This window comes from Myotis daubentonii, chromosome 2 (assembly GCF_963259705.1).
Source record: "Myotis daubentonii chromosome 2, mMyoDau2.1, whole genome shotgun sequence".
Lineage (NCBI taxonomy): Eukaryota > Metazoa > Chordata > Mammalia > Chiroptera > Vespertilionidae > Myotis > Myotis daubentonii.
The window spans coordinates 23,255,976-23,279,092 of NC_081841.1; the positions used below are offsets into that span (position 1 = coordinate 23,255,976).

Here is a 23,117-nt window from a genome sequence, read left to right on the forward strand (position 1 = left end):
GCCTTTAATGTATATAATTGGGAAATTGAGCATACAAGTTGAGGTGGGCTGTGGAATATCTGCTGCGATCCTTGCTGCTTCTGAATCTGTCACTGAAATCTTTGACCCTAGTGCCTCTTGTTCACCTTTTCTCAGTCTTGTTCTTCTTATCTTTCAGGTGCAGAACTTGGCAGTGAGGAACCAACAGGCCTCAGCCCAAGGCCCTCAAATGCAAGGCTCTACTCAGAAGGCCATTCCTCCTGGAGCATCCCCTGTCTCTAGCCTCTCCCAGGGTTCCAGCCAGGCCCTAGCTGTGGCTCAGGCTTCCCCTGGGGCCTCAGGCCAGTCCCTCAACCTTAGTCAAGCTGGTGGAAGCAGTGGAAATAGCATCCCAGGGTCCATGGGTCCAGGCGGAGGTGGCCAGGCGCCTGGAGGCTTGGGTCAGTTGCCTACCTCAGGAATGGGGGGTGGTGGGAGCTGTCCCAGGAAGGGCACAGGAGTGGTGCAGCCCTTGCCTGCAGCCCAAACAGTGACTGTGAGTCAGGGCAGCCAGACAGAGGCAGAAAGTGCGGCAGCTAAGAAGGCAGAAACGGATGGGACTGGTCAGCAGAACGTGGGCATGAACCTGACACGGACAGCTACACCTGCTCCCAGCCAGACCCTTATTAGCTCAGGTAAATGGTCACTTCTCATGTCATTATTCTCAGAACCGTTTGAAAGCTCAGAATACATTTCTTTCTTTGCCTTTTTCTTGCTTCTTGTCACATCACCCTTGATCATATTAGTTCAGGGAGGCAGGAGGACAGGTAACAGATCTTTTCTGTTTCCACCAGGCAGCAATCATTTTACAAGTTGCCTTAGACCCTGAGTTCTTCAGTTTACTTACTTTACCTATTCATTTACCCAGTTCTTATTCAATTGCGTACTATGTTCTAGGAGGGCTAGAGTTACATCTTTGAAAAATAGATCCCCTGTCTTCATGGAGCTTAGAATCTAGCATAAAGGATGAATACTCTCCTCATCGGCGTTTGATGGTGGTTAGGTGGCCCAGTGTAGAGCAGAGGTGACATAAATGTCCTAGGGCACTTAGGACTAGCAAATAGAGCCCTGGTTTCATATAGTCAACTTGTGCCTGGCTGGTGTGGCTCAGTTTTTGAGCATTGACCTATGAACCAGGAGGTCACAGTTCCATTCCCAGTCAAGGCACATGCTCAGGTGGTGGGCTGGATCCCCAGTGTGGGGCATGCAGGAGGTAGCCGATCCATGGTTCTCTCTCATCATTGATGTTTCGATCTCTCTTCTTTTCTCTCTAAAGTAAAAAAAAAAAAAAAAAAAATACACACACACACACACACACACACACACAGTCATCTTGTGATCATCTGTGTCAATGATAAGGGTGAAGAAGAATAAATAATATAACAACCCAAATAGTTTATACTTGCTTTCAGACTCTGGTTAGATACAGTTAGGTATGTATACCTTCCTTGGTAATGTTTTTCTTTTTACTTGGTAATGTTTAGTTTTACCTTCATTTTACCTTCCTTGTTTCTAGCACTTTAGTTATTGCTACATATGGATAATTTATTTACAAAAGTTAATTATCGGTTGTAGTGCTAATAACTTAGTATTTACATACTATAGCAGTTCTGTTTTCAGAGTGCTTTCATAACAAATATGTTTTCTGGACAATCTGGTAGGCGTATGAGGGGGGGAGTGAGGTTGTCAACTCATTTACAGTGGTGGAAACTGGGTAAAGTCAGAACCTTTGGCTGCTGACTCTGAGACTTCTCATGGTGGGGACCTAAGTTGATGAGTCTTAAAAATTAACATTCATGGGAAGGTGTTGGCATATTTACTTCCAAGGACATTTATTCTTTCAGTGACTGTTAAGTGTTTCTAATGTGCTGGATTAGAGGGATGTAAAAAGGAATAAAACATGGACTCAGCCTTGAGGACTCAGAGTCCAATCACATAGAAGATGGGCCAACTTACTTGACTGAGTTCAAAGTAACTGGATTTAAGTATAGCAAAGAAAATAAAAGTTAGATACATGTAAGAAATTACTGGAGGTCATTAAATGATTGAACAAGGGAGTTCTTCTCTTGAGATCTTTAAGATTAGAGACAGTAATATCTGATAATGTCTGACTCAGGAAAGAGAACGAATGAGGTGATCTCTTAGGACCTTCTAGGTTGGATTTCCATCCATTGTGTGATTCCAAAACTGGGTACGGTTTGGAAAGGCGATTTTTACTTCCCATAATGATGATTATTTTTTGCTTTTCTTCCTTTTTGTTCCATTCTGGGCGTGGTTCCTATAGCCACCTACACACAGATCCAGCCCCATTCCCTGATTCAGCAACAGCAACAGATCCACCTCCAGCAGAAACAAGTGGTGATCCAGCAGCAGATTGCCATCCACCACCAGCAACAGTTCCAGCACCGTCAATCGCAGCTACTCCACACAGCCACACACCTCCAGTTGGCCCAGCAGCAGCAGCAGCAGCAACAGCAGCAGCAGCAGCAGCAGCAGCAAGCCACAACCCTCTCTGCCCCTCAGCCACCACAGGTCCCACCTACTCAGCAGGTCCCACCTTCCCAGTCCCAGCAGCAAGCCCAAACCCTGGTTGTTCAACCCATGCTTCAATCTTCACCCTTGTCCCTCCCACCTGACCCAACTCCCAAGCCACCCATCCCTCTCCAATCCAAACCACCTATAGCACCGATCAAGCCTCCTCAGTTAGGACCTGCTAAGATGTCAGCTTCCCAGCAACCACCACCCCATATCCCTGTGCAAGTTGTGGGCACTCGACAGCCAGGTACAGCCCAGGCACAGGCTTTGGGGTTGGCACAGCTGGCAGCTGCTGTGCCTGCTTCCCGGGGGATGCCAGGTACAATGCAGCCTGGTCAGGCCCATTTGGCCTCTTCGCCACCATCATCCCAGGCTCCTGGTGCACTGCAGGAGTGCCCTTCCACACTGACCTCTGGGATGACCCTTGCTCCTGTGCAGGGGACAGCACATGTAGTAAAGGGTGGGGCTACCGCCTCCTCACCTGTTGTAGCCCAGGTCCCTGCTGCCTTCTACATGCAGTCTGTGCACCTGCCGGTGAGTGACGTCTGATGGTTTTGAGGGTGCTGTCACTCTCTTTTTTTAATTATGAAAAATTGATTGATTGACTTTAGAGAGATAGGGATATGTTGCTACACTTATTTATGCATTCATTGGTTGCTTCTTCTATGTGCCCTGACCGGGGATTGAACCCACAACCTTGGCTTGTCAGGTTGACACTCTAACCTACTGAGCAACCCAGCTAGCGGGGCCACTGTCACTGTTAAGAGTGGACCTGTGGCTGAGTAGAATTAGAGCTTCACATAGTAGGGGAATGAAGAGTTTAGAAGGTTTTTATTCCTTTGTGAGAGATTAATGGAAACTTAAGATACTAGTATTCTTTTTGTAAGAGAGAGCGATGTTAATGTATATAATATCTGAACTTCATACTCCTAAATCTGCTACTGAAGTCATTCTGGGTTTTTGGATCTGTACTGGGTTTGATCAAGATAGCTGTAACCACCTAAATAATCTTTAGAAAACAACAGTTCTTAGTTGGGCCATAATGAATCCAGGGTCTCAAGGTCTGTGTCAGGACTAATGAACGTTGCATTTTCTTTTGTCCTGAGGTGGAAGTTACACTTCTTGGGAATGACCAGGAATTTTAATGTACCATGAGAAATATACAAATTGGGGAATCTGGAACTAAGGAAACTTTATCTGAAAATATGGAGTATTTATGGTTCCTTATCTTCCTTTACTTAAAACTCTTGATTTCTTTTCTGTTCTTTTCTTATAGGGCAAGCCCCAGACATTGGGTGTGAAACGCAAGGCTGAGTCTGAGGAGGAAAGAGATGATGTCTCCACATTGGGTTCAATGCTTCCTGCCAAGGCATCTCCGGTAGCAGAGAGCCCAAAGGTCATGGAGGAGAAGAGCAGTTTTGGAGGTGAGAGACTGACTTCTGCAGTGCTGTTGGAGTACACAGAGATTAACGTTCTGAGTGAGTGAGCTAACAGATAAGTCTGGTTCTGTAGAGTATGGGTCTGCAGTTGGTGGACAAATGAATAGATTGAAAAAAACAGAATCCAGGGTGAATGAGCAAAGGTGAACATGCAGCCCGGATGGTGTGGCTCAGTGGTTGAGCATGGACCCATGAACCAGGAGTCACGGTTCGAATCCTGGTCAGGGCACATGCCCATGTTGCCACTCGATTCCCAGTAGGGGGCATGCAAAAGGCAGCTGATCGATGATTTTCATCATTTATGTTTCTATCCCTCTCTCCTCCTCCCTTCCTCTCTCTGAAAAAAAAAAAAAAAGGTGAACATGTATTATTGTGGAAGATTAGGCTGGCTTGGCTAATAGAGGGGTCAGTTACGTTATCCCATATCTATTCCTTAATTTGTGTTTATTTTCCAGAGAAAGTTGAATCAGTGACCAGTGTGAATGCTAATACCCCAAACAGTGAACTAATATCCTTGGCACCTGCGCCATCAGCACCACCTCCTACACTAGCCATGGTGTCCAGACAGATGGGCGACTCAAAACCCCCACAGGCCATTGTGAAGCCTCAGATTCTCACCCACATCATTGAAGGCTTCGTCATCCAGGAAGGAGCAGAACCTTTCCCGGTGAGGGCGGGGCCGGAAGGTGGGGCTTTCAAGTGGGGACTTAGACTGACTGTTGCCTTTTCAAATGCCACTAAATCAGAAGGCTCAGAACTAGTTAGTTACTAGAGAATGGTTCAGTTCTGCTGTTCATTTGGTGAGTTGTAAAAGGAAGGGAAAAAGAATAATATGTGGATCAGAAAATGAAAATTTTGGGAAGAAGAGAAGAAAAGGCAGGAGGTGACCTTGAAAGCTGTAATATTTTATTAGACCAGGGGTCCTCAAACTTTTTAAACGGGGCCAGTTCACTGTCCCTCAGACCGTTGGAGGGCCGGACTATAGTTTAAAAAAAAACTAGTCGGCTGCTAAGCAACAGATAGCGGCGGCAAAAACACCCGGCGGGCCGGATAAATGTTTTCGGCTGGCTGCCGCATGTGGCCCGCGGGCCATAGTTTGAGGACCCCTGTGTTAGACAAACTAGGTTTGGTTTATAATGAAGAAAATTGTGGTAGAAAGTTAATGGACTATTCTAAGTACCACAAGTTGCAAAACTAGAACATAGGTATCCTGATTCCTAGTGCATTCCCTCAACTGAGGAAGGAAAAGGACAAAACAGGGAGCCAGGGTAAGACTCTGTTCTCCAGTGTTTGTCTGAAAAAAGCCTCTTAGAGACTCTTGATTCCCGTATTGAAAATGATTCTCTCTGAAACAGACTTGACCATTAGCTTAGAAATCCAGGCAAAGACTTATGGTGAGAAACGCTGGGAAAGCTATGGAGAAGCAGAAAGGAATTAGGCTAACTTAACTGTGACCTTCTTCTGGGACAGGTGGGTTGTTCTCAGTTACTGAAAGAGTCTGAGAAGCCTCTACAGACTGGCCTCCTGACAGGGCTGAATGAGAACCAGTCATGTGGCCCCTTGGGAGGGGACAGCCCATCTGCTGGTAAGTATTTACTTAGAGACCCGTCTGGGGAAGGAGGCTCATGCAGATGTGTTTGAAGACTCAGTATAAAATAGTAATCATCAGTTTAAAGTGGGACTTACATAATGTCCATCCAGACACAGATACTATATCACATACTAGAATATGTAGAATCACACAAAAGGAGTTCCACAGGATTAGGGAGATTTTTATCAGGCTAAAGTAAGCTGTTAAATTATCTTATATAATAAATGGCTAATATGTAAATTGACCAAACGGTGGAATGACCGGTCGCTATGATGTGCACTGACCACCAGGGGGCACACACTAAATGCAGGAGCTGCCCCTTGGTGGTCAGTGCACTCAACAGAGGGAGCACCTCTCAGCCAGAAGCCGGGCTCATAGCTGGTGAGTGCAGCGGTGGTAGTGGGAGCCTCTCCCACCTCCATGGCAGTCGGACATTCCCTGAGGGCTCCCGGACTGCGAGAGGGTGCAGGCCAGGCTGAGGGACCCCCCATCCTCTGAGTGCACAAATTTTGTGCACCAGGCCTCTAGTTTAATATAAGGGTATATTTTTCAAAAGATAATCTAAATAAAATAGGATATTTCTAAATCTCCAGTTCTCTTTAGGTTTTATAATCTACTAGAGGCCCGGTGCACAAAAATTTGTGCACTCGGGGGGGCGGGGGGTGAGGGGGGTCCCTCAGCCCGGCCTGTGTCCTCTCGCAGTCTGGGACCCCTCAGGGGATGACCACCTGCTGGCTTAGGCCCGCTCCTCGGGGGATTGGGACTAAGATGGCAATCAGACATCCCTCTGGCAGCCCGGCAGCCCTTGGGGGATGTCCACCTGCCAGCGGGGAGCAGGCTTAAACTGCAGTCAGACATCCTTAGGAGGCAGGAGAGGCTCCCACCACCACTGCTGTACTGGCAGCCATCAGCCTGGCTTGTGGCTGAGCAGAGCTCCCCCCGTGAGAGTGCACTGACCACCAGGGGCCAGCTCCTGCATTGAGTGTCTGCCCCCTGGTGGTCAGTGTGTGTCATAGTGACCAGTCATTCCCAGTCCTTCTGCTGTTAGGGTCAGTTTGCATATTACCCTTTTACTATATAGGATAGTGGCCTGGTGCACGGGTGGGGGCCGGCTGGTTTGCCCTGAGGGTGTCCCGGATCAGGGTGGGGGGGTCCCCACTGGGGTGCCTGGCCAGCCTGGATGAGGGGATGATGGCTGTTTGCAGCTGGTCACACCCCCTTCAGGGTAGGGGTCCCCACTGGGGTGCCTGGCTAGTCTGGGTGAGGGGCTGAGGGCCATTTTCAGGCTGGCTGGTGACTGAAGCTCCCAGCCTCTCCTTTTTTTCTTTTTTTTTTTTTTTATTCTGGGATTTATTTACCTTCTATGGCTGTCACTGGAACTGAGAGCCGGCTTTAGATCTGAGGCCGGCTCCAGCTTGAGGCCTTGGCTGCTGAAAGCAGGCATCTGGGTTTGTTTGGGTTCTATAATTGAAATACTGTTGCCATCACTGCCGCTCTAAGCTCCGAGGCAGGCTAGCTGAAAGCAGGTTTCTGGAGCTTGTTTAGCTTCTATAATTGCAACATAGTTGCTTAGACTGCAGCTAAGAGGCTGGCAGTGGCAGGCGGTAAAACTTGGCTTCCTCTATCACTGGAGCAAGCAAGCCTCCTGTTCGCTTCAGCCGCCTGGCTGCCAGCTGCCATCTTGGTTGGCAGTTAATTTGCATATCACCCTGATTAGCCAATGGGAAGCATTTGGGGGTATGGTCAAGTTGCATGTTTCTCTTTTATTAGATAGGATATTAAAGACTCTTATTTACATTTCCTTTCTGCTTTTGGGAACTTTCTGGGGGAGGGATATCTTTCTAGGCATTAGTAATTAGTTCCTCTCTCCTGTTCAGAAATGCAGTCTTGGCTGAAATCTGAGGGTGTGATTGGGATAAAATTTGTAATCAAAATAGAAATAGTCTAGCTTAAGGATAGGAAGACTAAAATGAACATGCCTTTGGGATTCTGGAATTCGAACTTTATGTTTTAGGGTGGTGTAGGTCTTTGGGGGCAAATTCTGAGAGTAATTAGAGTCCAGTTCTGAGCCTACTGATGGTTTGAGCAGCAGCATAAACCCCTGCAGCTTTCGAGTGATGCCTTGTTTTTCAGAGCTAGATAAGAAGGCCAATCTCCTGAAGTGCGAATACTGTGGGAAGTACGCCCCTGCAGACCAGTTTCGAGGCTCCAAGAGATTCTGCTCCATGACTTGTGCCAAGAGGTACTGGGCACTCCCCCTCACTTTCAGCAGTGGTTTTTTCATCTAATATTATAACTCTTCCCTAGGATCATCAATCTCACAGCTGATACTTGAGTGTCTCCTTTGTTTTCATAGTCTTCCCCAAATCAGCTCTTAAAATACCAATTCACAAGCTTAGGGTAACAAGGTAGTTTTCTGTAGCACCTTTGATCTCTTACATGTGCCTGATCTGTAGGTATAATGTGAGCTGTAGCCACCAGTTTCGGCTGAAGAGAAAAAAAATGAAAGAGTTTCAAGAAGCCAATTATGCTCGTGTTCGTCGGCGTGGACCCCGCCGCAGCTCCTCTGACATCGCCCGTGCCAAGATCCAGGGCAAGCGACACCGGGTGAGCTGCTGTCCCAGTGCCACCGTTAAAATGGGCCTAAAAGTGTGAGATCAGAACTCTGGTTTTGCATTGATTGCCTTACTCCACATTCCAAGATCCTGACTTTTCTTTCTCTCCTGTGATTACTGGTTTATACATCCATTAATCCTTATATTACGTTTGAGTAGGGAAAATCTAGATCATTGGTAGAAGGGGAGAATCAAGAGTTGATAGTTTATACTTGAAAGGCACTTGAGAGTAGACAGGTGACTGACTGGACATTTGCAAGTGAAGTACAAATTACCTCCCTTGTGGTGAGATTCAGTTTTCCTCCATGCCCGATATGAACCCGAACCCAGGGGGGTTGGGGGGGCAGAGGAAACTTACTCAGGATCTCACTGTCTTTCGGTTTTCTTTATAGGGTCAAGAGGACTCTAGCCGGGGTTCAGATAATTCCAGTTATGATGAAGCACTCTCCCCAACATCTCCTGGGCCGTTATCAGTGAGAGTGGGGCATGGAGATCGAGACCTGGGGAACCCCAATACAGCTCCACCTACCCCAGAATTACACGGCATCAACCCTGTGTTCCTGTCCAGCAATCCCAGCCGTTGGAGTGTAGAGGAGGTGTATGAGTTTATCGCTTCTCTACAAGGTACTGAGGGCCTATCCCAAAGAACTCAGGTCACATATATACTTAGTTTTCCTGAGCTCTTCACACAGGCCTCGAGAACAGGGAACATAACTGACTTTTAAGCAGTAGAGGCTTGAAGGCTGTACTGTTTTTGATATTTATTCAAGTTACTTGCCTACAGGCCCGTCTACTAATTCCATCTGGATTGTCATCTTCTGTTATGTCAGCAATTTCAGTGTATTTCATCTCGTATGATTCAGCTTTCTTACCATTAATTTTTGGATAAAGCACATTTTTATGTGATTGTGACACCTACCATGGATAGACTTTTTCAGTGGAGAGGGGGATTAGAAAATAAGGGGCCATTATTGCCCATTCTCTTCAAAGCAGGAATGTTTGAGCTGTTGTTGACAAAGGGATGGTTTTCTCCAGAAATCTCCCTGCCCTTCTTGCTATTTGTCTGAGTTCTGTGCTCTTAAACGTGTCACAAAGGCTCGTTTGAACTTTTCTTGCCAGTGTAAAAGAAAACATTTATTTTTGTCCCCACCCTTTCCCCCTCCTAAGGCTATTTGAATGAGGTTATTTCTCTGGTTGGAACGTAGTTCCTCCATGATCTTGGCTTTCTTTTAAATAGCCAGTTGCTGGTTTCCTTTTCTTCCAAAGCTTATCATCTCAAATCTTCATATTACTGAATTTAGGACACGTACTTTGGGATTAACCATTGCTACGTTTGCATGTTTTTCATCGAGTTTCCCCCTCCTATGTGGTGCTACCTTATACTTTCTCATACATATTCCCATTTTCTTCTAGGCTGTCAAGAGATTGCAGAGGAGTTTCGTTCCCAGGAGATTGATGGACAGGCCCTTTTATTACTTAAAGAGGAACATCTTATGAGTGCCATGAACATCAAGCTGGGCCCAGCCCTCAAGATCTGCGCCAAGATCAACGTCCTCAAGGAGACCTAAGGTGGCCTTCTTGCACAAAGCAGCCTAAGGCAGACACTCCCCACTGTCCAGGCTATAACCTGCCTGGTGCCCGCAGACTTTACAGGGAATAAATAACTTTTCCAATTACATAAATCTGTGGAGGGGATTTCTAAGACAGGGAAAGAATGTGCAAGAATTGGTTGCTGGTGCTACATGGTGGAGCTTGGACATTTTCTCTGGGTTCTACTTTATTTTCTAAAATCTTTACAGTTCTTACCATTTTCACCTACCCTAATCCAATCTTTATAAAAATGAACTCTATAGAGAACTAGTACTGCTCAGCCTTTTTCTGGAGTGGGGTAGCCAGGGTCTTAGTTCTCCAATAAGATACAGTATGGCAAGGCAAGGCAATGGGTGGAAGGTAGGTGTACCTCCCCAATGGGAGGAGGGGGGGTCTTCTAGCTTGACACAAGCGGTAAAATCCAATACTCCCTCTGGATTGTCGGACTGTAGCTATGGCCCAGTTTTCTTTGTCATCATCCACTCCCTTACTATTGAACATTTTCTCCTCCATCCATGGCAGGCTCACCAGCTAGTGTAGGCACTTGGCTGGCATCATTCTGATTTGCTGCAGGGACTAAGTGTTTGGCACACATGTGGCTGTCGTCATTCTTCCTGTATCCTCCCTACTCCCTTCCAATTTATCTGATGTCTTCTACCTTTTTAGTTCCAACTCTGCTGTGTCCAATAGCTTTATAAAACAGGAGTGTGTGGAGCTGAGGTCAGGAGGATAAATGCCTGCCTTAGGCGCTATTCCTTATACAACAAAAATATTCAGTATTTTTTTCCTCTTCAGTAAAAGGATAAAAATTGGTCTCAGTTGTCTCTTACTCTAATCCAGTGTCTTTAGTCTCTACCTTCTTTCACACAAATGACTAGGCCAATATGTGTTTTTTTTTTTTTTAATCTTTCAAGTGTTTTTGTACAAAAATGTTAGGGTTTGTTTTTTTTTTCATTTTTAAAACACTAGAGTGTGGGGAGGGGTGTGAACAAATAACAAAAAGATGTTTTCTGTAACATTATTTTCCCTGTTTATAAAGAAAAAAGTCATTCCAACAGTATTTAAAAGTCCAAGGATGAAATAATATCATTTTCTCCTCTAAGGCTATAAAAGGCCCCTGCCTGTTGATTCCATCCTCTGGTGCCCTGTGGAGCCAGGTTACTCTTCAATGGCACAGGTTCACTATTAAATAAAGATCAGGCCAGGTTTCTGGGCACATGGCCTAAATAGAAAGGTGGAGAGCATTAAAAACTCCCCACAGAAATGTGGGCAAGAAGATACTTCCCTGAGCCAGAAGCAGGGACAGGCATAGTAGAATCCCACGCCTAGAGCAGAGAATGCAGAGCCCTAGATGTCCTGCTTCTACCTCCATTCCCTTTCCAGAAGATTGAAAAAATAGTCAAAATGACAAGCCTGTGAAGAAAGTGCTACCTGTTTAGAAACACTGGTAAGAAAGGCTTTACCAACTTTTACTCCAAGTGGGAGAGATCACTTTCAGTTTCCCTGTTTAACGATCAGACCTGTGGGTTAGGCATTTTGGCTACATGTGAACTAGTAACTACAAGACCACAATCCAGGGCCAATTCCAGCTACAAAGTTACTAAAATGCCAATGAATGATGTGATGGTACCTTATACTCCTCTAACTGGGAAATTTCACTTTTTCCCATCCTAACCCCACAGGTGGGAGAAGCAGGTCTACCACATCCCCAGGTTCAGACCAAATGACTACTTGGACTACAACCAAGTATTGACTGCAAAGCAGTTCCAAGCAGCAGGAACTTACATGCAAATTCTCATGGAGACTATGAGCATGAAAGCAATCAAACCTTGTATAAATAATGTTTCTTTCCTTTTTTTTTTTAATTAAAGAATTCCAGTGTCTTAAAAACTTGTGAAAATGTGTTTGAAAAGGCCAGCAAAGCTGCCACATGCTTTTGCTCATAACTAGTCCTACATGTACCTTCCTATACCAAGACATAGTGCCTTTTGTCACAGGCCTTATTATAATTATAGTACCTCTCTAGAGGGGAAAACAAAAATAGGGAACAATAGGGAAGGCATTTCTATAGTGAGAAAAGGATGTAAACCAAAAGCAAATTGAAAGCAAGAGCAACATTTAGGGTGAGATGAGAGGCTGCAATAGACTGCTTAAGAAATCTGGCTGAGTATGCTTTGGTTTGGGGGACTGAAGAAGCTGGGCGTATAAAGTGCATTCACATTGGTAGTAAATGATCATCCCTTTCTTCTGAATCCTCCCCCAGCTGATCATCCCCCACACCACGATATGTAGCAGGCACATTTCGGGGTTTAGAACGGCACACAAAGTCACAACCATCCTGTAGGGAAAGAAACAAAGGAAGAAAATGGTCATTTGGAATAACCAACTTTACGGTAAGGCAGAGTATATTTATGGTCTAAGAATGTGGCAAGCACTAGTTTTCTCCAGGTATAATGAAGAGAAACCCTCAAAGCTCCAAGGATCAGCCTAAATTGAATGTGGAGGGAATAGGAGAAAAATTCTAATTAGGTCTCACCTTCTTCCTATCTAGGCCCCTGAACAGCTATATCAGATTCTTAAATCTAAGCAACAGTGTTGCTCTTCCAGCCAAGTCTTCGCAAGGCCAGACAGTAAGAGGCTATACTACTCAGTACTAGGGGCAACCAACTGACTTGCTGGGCCCTTTTGTGGTTTTAGCATCCAAGTCCTGTGTCTCAGGAAACCTCAGTCTGGGCAAACCAGGTGGTTGGTCACTCAACCTTGTATGCAGGCTACAGGCCCGGCCAGCTGCCCTGTTACTTACTGCTACCAGGTTGCCAACATCCTGCCAGAAGGCTAAGTGGGGAAACTGCTCCATTCCCTTGGCTCCCACCACCAATCGCTGGTATAGGAACCCCCCGATGATATAGACAGCAACCAGTGATGCAAACCTGTTGAAGAAAGAGCTATACTTAAAAACCAAGAAATAGTAAAACTCAGGTACTAAGGATAATCTCTGTTCTCATTGTTAGCTGTTTCGTAAGCTGTGTTTTGTAAAAAGAAGGGGGAAAAGGTAGTGAAATTAAAAGGGGCTGGGTAGCTTCCCTAGAAAACCAATTAGAGCACTGTCAGTCTGAGAAAAGCAAACTGCTCACAAAAAAAATGACTGACTTCTGCCAACAGTCACTCTTAGATACATGATTCTGTCTGTCCAAAAGTTCTAATAATCTAATGCAGCAATTTTTAACCATCTCATGGAACACATAGCTATTACTAAAATTCTGCAGCACACCAGAAACTATTTTTTGAAAATCTGACAAAAAAAGGGGTATAATTTTGATTCATTCATACCAGAGGACTAATGCTGTGTTTGTTGTTTCATTTTTAAAAAAACTTAAAAATAATTTTTAAAACATCCTCACTGAGGATACATTTAAAAAAAAAAACTGATTTAGAGAGAGGAAGAGAAGGGAGAGAGAAACATCAATCAGTTGCCTCCTGACCGGGGATCAAACCTCCAACCTAGGTATTTGCCCTGACCAGGAATTGAACCCACCACCTTTCAGTGTATAGGATGATACTCCAACCAACTGAGCCACACTGGCCAGAGCTAAAAAAAACCTGATTTTAGAGAAAGAGGAAGGGAGACGGAAAGAAAAAGAGAGAAACATTGATGGTTGCCTCCTCTATGCACCTCTTCAGGGATGGAACCTGAAACCTGGGCATGTGCCCTGACCGGGTTTCGGAATGACCTTTTGGTGCACAGGACGATGCTCCAAGCAACTGAGCCACATCAGATAGGGTGGCTGTCATCATTTAAAAAAAAAATTTATTATTTTTTTTATTGATTTCAGGGAAGAAGGGAGTGGGGGAGATAGAAACATTACGATGAGAGAGGATCACTGATCAGCTGCCTCCTGCATACCTCCTACTGGGGATCCAGCCTGAAACCTGGGCATACCAGTATACCCTGACAGGGAGTCGAATCATGACCTCCTGGTTCATAGGTCAATGCTCCACTAGTGAGCCACCCCAGCTGGCTGTTGTCTTTTTTTATTTGCTAATCTAAGGGAAAAGAGGTCAGTGCCCTTGATTAGTCAGGTATTGCATGTTTTAAAAATTCTTGTGGCACACAAGTGTATCACATGGCACACTGGCTGAAAATTACTATTCTAATGGATAGTATTAAAAACTGTCCAGCCCTCCAGTAGGGGGGGGGGGGGGGAAAGCACCTTCAAATGTGAATATTTATTGGGGACAAAACAAATCTCATTTTTAAAAACTTGAATAGTCAGAGGTTAATGAGGATTTTCTCACAAAGTTCTTCACCCTCCAATTATCTCTCTCCCTCTCCCTCTCTGACACACACACACACACACACAGAGCTTATGCCCATATGCATCCAAGAAATTATGAGTTAAAAAAAAAGGGAGCCATGGCTGGTGTGGCTCAGTTGGAGTGTCGTACCAGTCAGGGCACATACCCAAGTTGTGGGTTTGATCCCCGGGGTTGGGACTTGTGTGGGAGGCAATCGATCGGTGTTTCTCTTTTGCTTCCCCTCTCTCTAAAAATCATTAAAAACATATACTCAGGTGAGGATTTAAAAAAGAAAAAAAAGAAAAAAGGGAAAGGCTTGGACTGATAAGGGAAAAAAAGAGTACTTACGTGACAAGTAAGATAGAACCCACACTGAGGTGGGAGACCTCTGGGGAACAGGCCAGGCTACTCTCCATCTCAAAGAGGTAGAAACAATCTTGGACTTTGCCTCGCTCCTCAGATACAGGGATAAAATTGTCCTGATGATGAAAGGACAAAACACATTTAAAATGTTTTGACTCCATCTAAATAAAGAAAAACCCCCCACTAAACTCCAAAACATTTGTTTTCCTGGTCCAATAGCCTATTTTCCATGTATGAAGATGGGTGTCTAGATACAGGGAGGAATTGAACCTCGAGTTTTCCCTAATCCATCCCAAAGTATCCTGTCCCCTCTGGAAAGTCTCTCCCACCTCAGGTCAGTCCTTTTCTCTCTTTAGGCTCATGTGCCCCAGGGCGCCTCACCGCTAGGGTGTGTCGATTGCAGGAGATCATCACCACTGCACGACGCTGCTCCTTGCCACAGTGATTGTCATATTCATCACCCCCTTTATAGATCAGCATAATCCAATTACCTGAGGAGGGACAAGGAAAATGGAGCTTTGGGGGTGGGGGAAAAGTAGAGGCAGACCTGGATACTGTGGTAAGATGGAATTGGGACATTCAAACAAATTGGTTTTAATTAAAATAACCCTCATCAGTATGAACTCTGTGTACTGGAAATGCCAAGCTAAAATTTGGCTTTATGTTCCCTTGCTTTGACAACTAAGAATCAAATATTCATACAAGAATCTTAATTTTCACCTTAGCCAGTTTGGCTCAGTGGATAGAGCATCGGCTGCGGACTGAAGGGTCCCAGGTTCAATTCCGGCCAAGGGCACATGCCTGGGTTGCAGGCTCGATCCCCAGTAGGGAGTGTGCAGGATGCAGCTGATCAGTGATTCTCTCTCATCATTGATGTTTCTATCTCTCTATCCCTCTCCCTTTCTGAAATCAACAAAAATGTAAAAAAAAATTTAAAAAAATCTTAATTTTCCACATTAGAGGTAGGCTCCTGATAGTGCAAAACTAATTGTGATTCATTTCTTAACAATGGTGCACATTTGCTGACCACCTGCTAACATCAAAGGAAGCGGCCCCTTACAATTAGTGGGTGGTGGAGAAAGCCCAAGATTTAAATTAGCCACAGATTAGTTCAAAGTGGATGTTTTTTAAGATTGGGAGGCATTTCTTCTTCTTCTTCTTTTTTTCTTTTTCCAGTATTTACTGTGTTCAAATTTCTTTTGCAAAATATTTGATTCAAAAAGTCATGTGAGCTCAATAAGGTAAGGATTCTGCTTCCAATTTTGCATATATGAAAACAGTAAAAAAAGGTGAAAAGATTTCTGTCACTAAAGTCAATATGATACGAGTCAAAACCTAGTCTTTTGTCATTTATATTTAGCAAATAGCACTGGGGGGATAATTTATCTGCTTAAGGCAGGGGCGGGGAACGCCTTGCTTGAGGGCTGCATAAGGGCAGGGAAATCATTTGGTCTGGCCCCATCAAGGCTTTAGGGGTGACTTAATTAAATGTTTGACCAAATACAGGAGACTAACTTTTAAACTGATAATGGCCTGCAAATGATATTATAAATATCCAAATGGCCCTTGACAGAAAAAAGGTTCCCCCACCCCTACCTTAAGGGAAAGAATTAGATTATAGGTGCTCATGTAATCTTTTCCAGCAATAAGACTGACTTTTGAGAAATGTTATCACCATCATTATCACAAGTTGGTGGAGAAATTTTGTAGACTGGTTGGCAAAACTTGATCTCTTATAACTTAACTGGCAAAGTTTGATTAATCTGATGAGAAAAGGTCGTGGTTGATATTTTCAAGCCTAGCATGAAATACGCATTAAGTATTAAAAGGACTCCAGGCTATATAATTCCACTAAATTCTTCTTTTTTTGCATAAGCTTTTCCCTAACTTTAAAACAAACACATAAATGTCCTGAGCCCTGGCTCCAGAGGAGCTGAGCTGTGGGACTAGGTACCCTGTGGTTTATAGTCTGAGGTATGCTGAACCACACATACCATATGATATTCTGAAGAGACGGGGAGGGACATATAGGATTGCCTGAGAGACTGATTTGGGATCAATTAATCAGTCAACAGTGAGAGTCTTACTTCCATTGAAGATGTGAGTCTCGTTGATTCTCCCCACTACTGTCTCCTTCCCGTTACTTTTGTTGATCTGCACCAGGCCTGCCCCGGAGGAGTGGTTACCAGCTTCCCTGCACACCCTGAATCTGTACATATACGTGTCTTGCCCCTGGCCCACAGTGCTCTCAAAGCTGTCAGGAAGGGAGGAGAAAGAAGAAGAGAAGAGTTACTAGCTATGAGCCCTTCTTCCTTTTACCCCCCAACCTCTGACCCCCAAAAAGGTGCATTCAATTTATCTGATGTCATGGCTAAATGTAATAGTGAATATTTGCTGAATCATGAAACAATGACCCTGACAGCCTTCCTGCATATTCACCAGAAGAATGATGAATAGAGAGAAAACAGCCACAGTACCTAAGACTTGGCATTAAAATACGCCATCCAGACAGTTAGATACTCCTAGAGTATCTCTGCTCTAGACTATGCTAAAGTGTTAGCTACCATTTCCCTGTGAATAAGGGTCTATGTTCTTGGGATACTCCCTTGTTCCTTAAAGGTCATCTTCAGATTTATATACCTGAAGATTCTTGACACTGATGATGATGTGTATAGGCATAAATATGCTTATCTGATACTTCTAAAGTCCTATTTCATGAAAGCATTTAATAATGCTTTTTAAATTCCTACAAGCTGGTCTCTTGGATCCAGCCTTAGAAGCACTACTCTTCTGCATTAGAGAAATGCACAATGCTACTAAAAACTGGGTGAGAATTTGCTCTGTATCATAAAAGCAAGCATGATAGCACCAGCTATCCCTGATAAAGCTAGAGAGGAGGTTATTATACATGTATCCCCTCCATATTCAATGGTAATGCCAAAATAAAATCAGTAAGAGTTGAAAAAGATTCTTTTAAAAAAGCCCTTCTTTGCCCTGGTTGGTGTTTCTCAGTGGTTAGAGCACTGACTCACACACTGAAAGGTCTTGGGTTTGATTCCCCGTCAAGGGCACATACCTAAGTTGCAGGTTCGACCTCCAACTCCCTTCAGGGCATGTGTGCATCAGGGCACTTGCGGGAGGCAACCGATCGATGTGTCTCTCACATCGATGTTGCTTTCTCTCTCGCCACTCCCTCCCTTCAATTCTCTACAAATCAATGGAAAAAATATACTGGGGTGAGGATAACAACAAAAAAGCCCTTCTCTGGTGAGTATCACCTCTAACCACCTGCCTCCAAGAGCCCCTGGGGCCCGGGGTACTTCGGGTGGGGTGGGGGAGTTTGGGGTCTGTCGGGTCCTGGGGTCCAGATCTGGGGACTATCTGAAGTTGGGGAGCTGGGTCTGTGGAGGTGGGAGTACCAGAGGTTGTCTGGAGAGGCGAGGTGGAAAAATAACGATTTTCTCTAGCTCTTTAAGGTTCTTCTCATTTTTACCTTTTGTTAAACAGGGGTGTCATCCTCTTCAGTACAGCCAACTCTCTCTCTGATTCTCTGCCCTTTTCTCCTACCAGGTCGCAGGTTTTTTCTTCTGCCTGCCAGGATTCTCTTACCGTGATGGCCAGGAGTAGCAGCAGCAGTGGTCCAGTCCCCCAGCAGCGGTAGAAGGGGGACATCCTTTTGGGAGAAAGTGTATATGCTGGGAGAAGGGGGGAGGATCAGAAGAGAAGGAAAAGAGATAAAGCATATGAATGTGTACTAAATGGAAGGTATTTTTTAAAGCCTTTTCATCTTCCACTTATCACCTCATATTTTACAATAGCCGGTTTTCTTCATTATTGTGAATTTGGTTTTGTTTCTTGTATCTGCCTATTTCAAACTTTTAGCTGCCATCCAAGTTATTATTTTCCTGTCTCCTAATATTCTGAATTGGATTCTTAGGTCTCTAGGCTTCTTCCCTCCCCTCCTCGTCCCCCCCAAACTTATTTTGAAAGCCTCTTTCTAGCTGACACCATTGCTCACCTGCTGTCCTTCCTGTGCCCCTTCAGGACAGGGACACAATGTACATTCAGCAAAGAGGACAGTGCTGGCCTTGATGAGGAGTTACTGTCTACAGGCTGTTGTTGATAATTTCTGCAAGGTGTGCTTAAAAAAGAATATCTCAACTTCCAAAGCAGTTTACCAACTCCTCAGTTCTACTGGGAAAAAAGACACATATTTTGTTCTAGAAACTGTCAGAAGGACCAAAAAGGTACAGAATACTTAGGTACTACCAATGTATGAAATTTTGATTATGCAGAAAGTGTAAGAGTCTTTGACATATGCAACAAATAGATTTTAATAGCTCTTTGCCAAAAGCAACTGCACCAGGAAGCTCGTATATATAACCTTCAGTCTAATTCAGTCAGAAAGGAAAAAGAATTCTGACAGCCTGAGTAGAGACATCCTTGCCTCTTTACTGTTCGGTGAAGTTAGATTGCGGTATCTCAGTTAAAGTTTAATACTTTAAACTTTGTGCAGTTCCACTATACCAGCCATGCAAGATTTAATCTTTAACACAAGAATATGCTCCTGGCAGGATCAAACAAGTTTTGCTGGCCACATATTTAAAGGGAAGAGGTTGAGGCCAGAGGGATGGGGGCTCTGCCTGGAACTTGCCATAAACATAGAAAATGAACAGCTGAGAAGTGTGTGCAGGGGCTAGAGTTCATAAATATTACTTAGACCAGTGCCCTCCCTAAGATAACACTGAAATTATAATCTGACGCTTGATAGGGTCTGTAACACTCAAATTACACTTTAACACTTGAAAGGGTCTGTTTGAAAGCTATGAAGAAAGATATAAAAGAAAGAGACTCAGTACTTTGGGCCCTGTCTTATACTGATACCAGAGGCTCAGTGCACAACATTCTTGCACTGGGTTGGGGGGTGGGGGAGGGTCCCCTCAGCCCGGCCTGCTCCCTGCTAAGCTGGCAGGCGGACATCCCCTGAAGGGTCCTCAGCGCTGTCGTGGAGGCTGGAGAGGCCCCTGCCACCACCGCTGCGCTCGCCAGCCATGAGCCTGGCTTCTGGCTGAGCAGCGCTCTCCCTGTGGGAGCACACTGACCACCAGGGGGCAGCTCCTGCGCTGAGCATCTGCCCCCTGGTGGTCAGTGCGCATCATAGCGACTGGTCATTCTGTAGTTCAGTTGATTTGCATATTATGGTTTTATTATATAGGAAGGAGGATATAACAGGAGCACCAAGTCTTCCTACATATTTACCAGAAGAATGATGAATAGAGATAAAACAATCATAGTACCTAAAACTTGGCATTATCTACTTTAAAGTCTCATCTCTGAAAAATCATCCAATTATTTAATTACTAGAGGCCCAGTGCACGGATTCGTGCATGGGTGGGGGCCCTCAGCCCAGCCTGCGCCCTCTCGCAATCCGGGACCTTTTGGGGGATGTAGCAGTGCTGAACTGACAGGCAGCCAGGGAGGAGCCCCGGCCAGGGCCAGGTGTAGCTCCAGACATGAGCCCTGCTTCTGGCTGAGCAGTGTGGAGCACACTGACCACCAGGGGCAGCTCTTGAATTGAGCATCAGCCCCCTGGTGGTCAGTGCGCATCATAGTGACCAGTCGTTCGGTATTAAGGGTCGCTTAGGCTTTTATATATATAGATACGAAGAACATTCATTAGGTGAAAATGAGTAGTTTGAACAAGTCTTCCAAAACTCAACTTAAGCTATACAAGTCACAAATTTCAAGAGTTTCTAGATTTCCAGTAAGTACAGTTATCTTTCTACACTACACATTCCTGACAATCCTTGGGGGTCGACAAGTCACTTTATAATTTAGTAAATCCAATCCACTTGTTGCTTGTACTGCTCTACAATAGAAACATGAGGCTCTGTTTCCCAAACTCATTTTATCTATCTTCATACCTAGGACACACTGATTTACCCTTGTAAAAAAGACTTCACTCTGGTATCATTAATGACCCTTTAGGCCACTGCTATTTGTTAATTTCATAGCAGTATCATTAATTTTTCTGATACAAAAATTTAATTCTTTCAAGTCTTTCTCATTTATAATAAAATGCTTCCAATATTACAAGTCTGGACTTTGGTTCCAATACTCTTTAAAATCCTCTAATTCTCTTCCATGCTTGTCCACTACCTTCATTGCCTTTTTAGAATAAAAATCTTGAAAATAGGCAGGATTTAAAGTGTACCAATAAGTTTAAAGATAGGAAAATGGAAGCTCTGAGCTCTGAATGAATTTTCTCCACTCCCCTGAACAAGTTTACATTTGACCTACTCTTTCCCATACTCCACTAGGACCACAAATGCATGGAAAGTTGTCTCCCTGACTCTGTGTGCTCCAAACATTAATTCCCTACCGTGATATTAATAAGGTGTTTCCACAGACTATTTATAGCCAGCTATAAAGACCGAGGGCCCCATAAACGCATTGAAGCACCAACAGGAAACGGTCTGAGTGCTTGCCTTCTGCCAGGCACTGTTTGAAGCACCTCACATACATTAATTAATCCTTACAAAAGCCCTATGCAGTAAATACAATTACTGTCCCTATTTTACAGATGAGAAGACAGACACAGTCGAGTGAACCAGGTAAGTCTGCCCTCAGAGCTGATGGTCTATATTTAATTGCTACATGCAGACCCGTCTCCTTTCACATCAGTTTTTGTGGGATCACAGAAGGCAGCCAAAGCTTTGCTTTCTTTTTGACAAAGCAAGAAGAGGAACGGGAAGGGGTAGTGAGGCCTCACACAGGAGGTGGAATAAAGAACTCAGACCTCAAACTCCTACCTTCCCTAAATTAACGCATTGCTCAACACCCACACGACCGGCTGAGTTACTAAAGAGAAACAAAAGCTATCTCTTATTAGATTGATTTAGCATGCCATTTTCCTTATACTCTCTAAAGACCTACTTTAAAGGTTCAACACGCTAGGCTTGCAAGATTTTTCTTCTCAGGACCCAGTTTTCCTAGAGGGATGTTCAAACAGGAAGCTGTGTTCTTTGGCCTCAAAGTCAGTTCCTCGTCTGTTAACAGTGGACTTCTTTTCCCAGATGAGAACAAGGAATCTCACAAAACTGGGAAAGGATGACAGGCCGACCGCCCTGCCCTCAGCACTAGCTGAGTTGAACGAGCTTTCACTTGTTTATTGGTTCAAAAAGTTAGGATGAGAATCCATTTACATCCTTCTCCTTCTTCGCTTGAGGTTCGACTACATGCTGGGCTGAGCTGTTCTCTCTGATTCGGTGACATGTGCTGAGTGCTTTATCGCGATTATGTTCCTTAATCTTCACAACCCAGGAAAGTAGATATAACTTCTCCCATCTTAAAAACGAGCAAACTGATGCTTTACAGAGGTTACGTTCCTTGCCCACAGGTTATTTACAAGTATTACATACCTGCGAAGTTACTGGGGTAATTTGGGCGGTTCGCGGCATAAAGGCAGTTAGTTGCTGGACATTTTCTGATAAACACGGGGGTGCAAAAAGGTATCAGGAAGAGCATGACATCCAGGGGCCAGGCGGCCCCCCTTTAATGCGCTACAATTAGAGCCTCAAGGTGCCGGTGTGTCTGGGTATTTTGGAAGCGTGGGGGCAGGACTGCAGATTTTTGAAAAGTTCCCTTCCGTTTTCTCATTATATGACAGCTCTACCTGGCCAGGCTAAACAGATCTTCATCAGTGGGATGATCAAGAACTAAACCAGGAACTGGGGAGCAGTTCGTTCCCATCACGGAGTCTTCCTCACCCAGGACCAGCCACGAGTTCCATTTTCTCAACGACATTTCCACTGCCGTCTCCCTGACTCATTGCTCATGTCCACACCCGTCCTTCCCGTCCGCCCCCTGCACCCTCCGCTTTCAGAAGGGCAGCCCAGTGAGCGAGAAGGGCCCGCGCTCAAGAGCCCGAGTACGAGGAGCTCTGCGTCTCAGGGCAGAGGCTCGCGACACAGAGAAACGCCAGCACCCTCCCGGCCTGGCCCCCCTTCCCCACGCGCACACGCATCCCCGCTCAGACTTCTCCCAGGGGCCTGGGAATCCTAGTTTCCCCAACTTTCCAACTGCCGAGGGCCAATGCTGCTACTCTACCCTCCTCGCCGTGCAGGCCAAGCTTCCGGTAACTCCTCAGGCGCGCTCCACACCGGGGGACTTTCCTTTCCCCGCCTCCCAAACACACGGACGTCCCCTCCATGGTCGCGGGGGGTCCCTTCCCATCGCTCCCTTCCCATCGCTCCCTTCCGACTCCGCGACTCCTGCCCTCTCGCCGACGCCTCCACGCTGCTCAAGGGCTCCTTAGCTGTGTTTGGGGCTAGAACCCCGGACAAGGGAGACTTGGTGGTCCCGGCCCCTGTCACACGACGCCGAGATGTGAGCGCTCACCAACCCCTCATACTCACGTGTCGTGGGCAAAGGGAGTGGCCAAAGTTCAGACTCCCAAGGGGAGTCCCTGCCTGGGGCTGGGAGACAGGGCCAGCGAGGGGCCAGCCGCAGACCCCGGTCCCAGGGAGCTTGTCACCGCCAGCGTTCCCCACGGCGCCTCGCGGTGCTCCACTCCGGGAACCGGAAACAGGAAGCGCCGGGCGGCAGCTGGGCAACTGCTCCTCCCACTAGACCCCGCGGCTGGTGACCACGGAACCTTCTTACCACCTT

The 23,117-nt window shown here is 45.3% G+C and overlaps 2 protein-coding genes across 14 annotated transcripts in view; one reads left to right on the plus strand and one right to left on the minus strand.

Annotated features, from left to right (window-relative positions):
- PHC1 (polyhomeotic homolog 1) overlaps positions 1 to 11,648 on the plus strand; it is a 24,857-nt gene extending 13,209 nt beyond the window's left edge. For 5 of the 6 annotated variants that reach the window (XM_059682156.1, XM_059682154.1, XM_059682155.1 and 2 more), the window contains 9 exons: positions 158 to 653; positions 2,303 to 3,087; positions 3,830 to 3,977; positions 4,448 to 4,659; positions 5,463 to 5,577; positions 7,717 to 7,825; positions 8,040 to 8,190; positions 8,591 to 8,822; positions 9,612 to 11,648. In XM_059682156.1, coding sequence (XP_059538139.1) covers positions 158 to 653; positions 2,303 to 3,087; positions 3,830 to 3,977; positions 4,448 to 4,659; positions 5,463 to 5,577; positions 7,717 to 7,825; positions 8,040 to 8,190; positions 8,591 to 8,822; positions 9,612 to 9,766 — 2,403 coding nt within the window. In that variant the 3' untranslated portion in view covers positions 9,767 to 11,648. The remainder of the gene's footprint in view (positions 1 to 157; positions 654 to 2,302; positions 3,088 to 3,829; positions 3,978 to 4,447; positions 4,660 to 5,462; positions 5,578 to 7,716; positions 7,826 to 8,039; positions 8,191 to 8,590; positions 8,823 to 9,611) is intronic. The other variant, XM_059682158.1, reaches the window with a different exon arrangement.
- On the minus strand, positions 10,795 to 23,086 carry M6PR (mannose-6-phosphate receptor, cation dependent). 8 transcript variants are annotated; one of them, XM_059682162.1, is made up of 9 exons: positions 22,865 to 23,079; positions 21,869 to 21,933; positions 17,941 to 18,142; positions 16,535 to 16,701; positions 14,829 to 14,938; positions 14,433 to 14,563; positions 12,592 to 12,718; positions 12,008 to 12,126; positions 10,795 to 11,010 (listed from the first exon to the last, which is right to left on the minus strand). In XM_059682162.1, the coding sequence occupies exons 3-9, from the start codon at positions 18,117 to 18,119 to the stop codon at positions 10,974 to 10,976; spliced, it is 870 nt and encodes a 289-aa protein (XP_059538145.1). In that variant the 5' UTR covers positions 18,120 to 18,142; positions 21,869 to 21,933; positions 22,865 to 23,079; the 3' UTR covers positions 10,795 to 10,973. The 8 variants fall into 8 exon arrangements, with proteins under 8 accessions (XP_059538145.1, XP_059538143.1, XP_059538142.1 ...); XM_059682160.1 differs by lacking the exon at positions 21,869 to 21,933 and adding an exon at positions 18,466 to 18,638 and having other exon boundaries at positions 22,865 to 23,078; XM_059682159.1 differs by lacking the exon at positions 21,869 to 21,933 and adding an exon at positions 18,466 to 18,641 and having other exon boundaries at positions 22,865 to 23,078.
- Between the last annotated feature and the right edge of the window lie 31 nt (positions 23,087 to 23,117).

What these genes read in the sequence shown, in the direction of transcription:
- M6PR (XM_059682161.1), bottom strand. Translation starts at nt 18,119, where the DNA reads ATGTCCCCCTTCTACCGCTGCTGGGGGACTGGACCACTGCTGCTGCTA. An exon ending in ACACCCCTGTTTAACAAAAG is followed by an intron (nt 16,702 to 17,940) that starts GTAAAAATGAGA and finishes CCTTCCTGACAG; the next exon opens with CTTTGAGAGCACTGTGGGCC. An exon ending in ATGTTGGCAACCTGGTAGCA is followed by an intron (nt 12,127 to 12,591) that starts GTAAGTAACAGG and finishes CTTTCCCTACAG; the next exon opens with GATGGTTGTGACTTTGTGTG.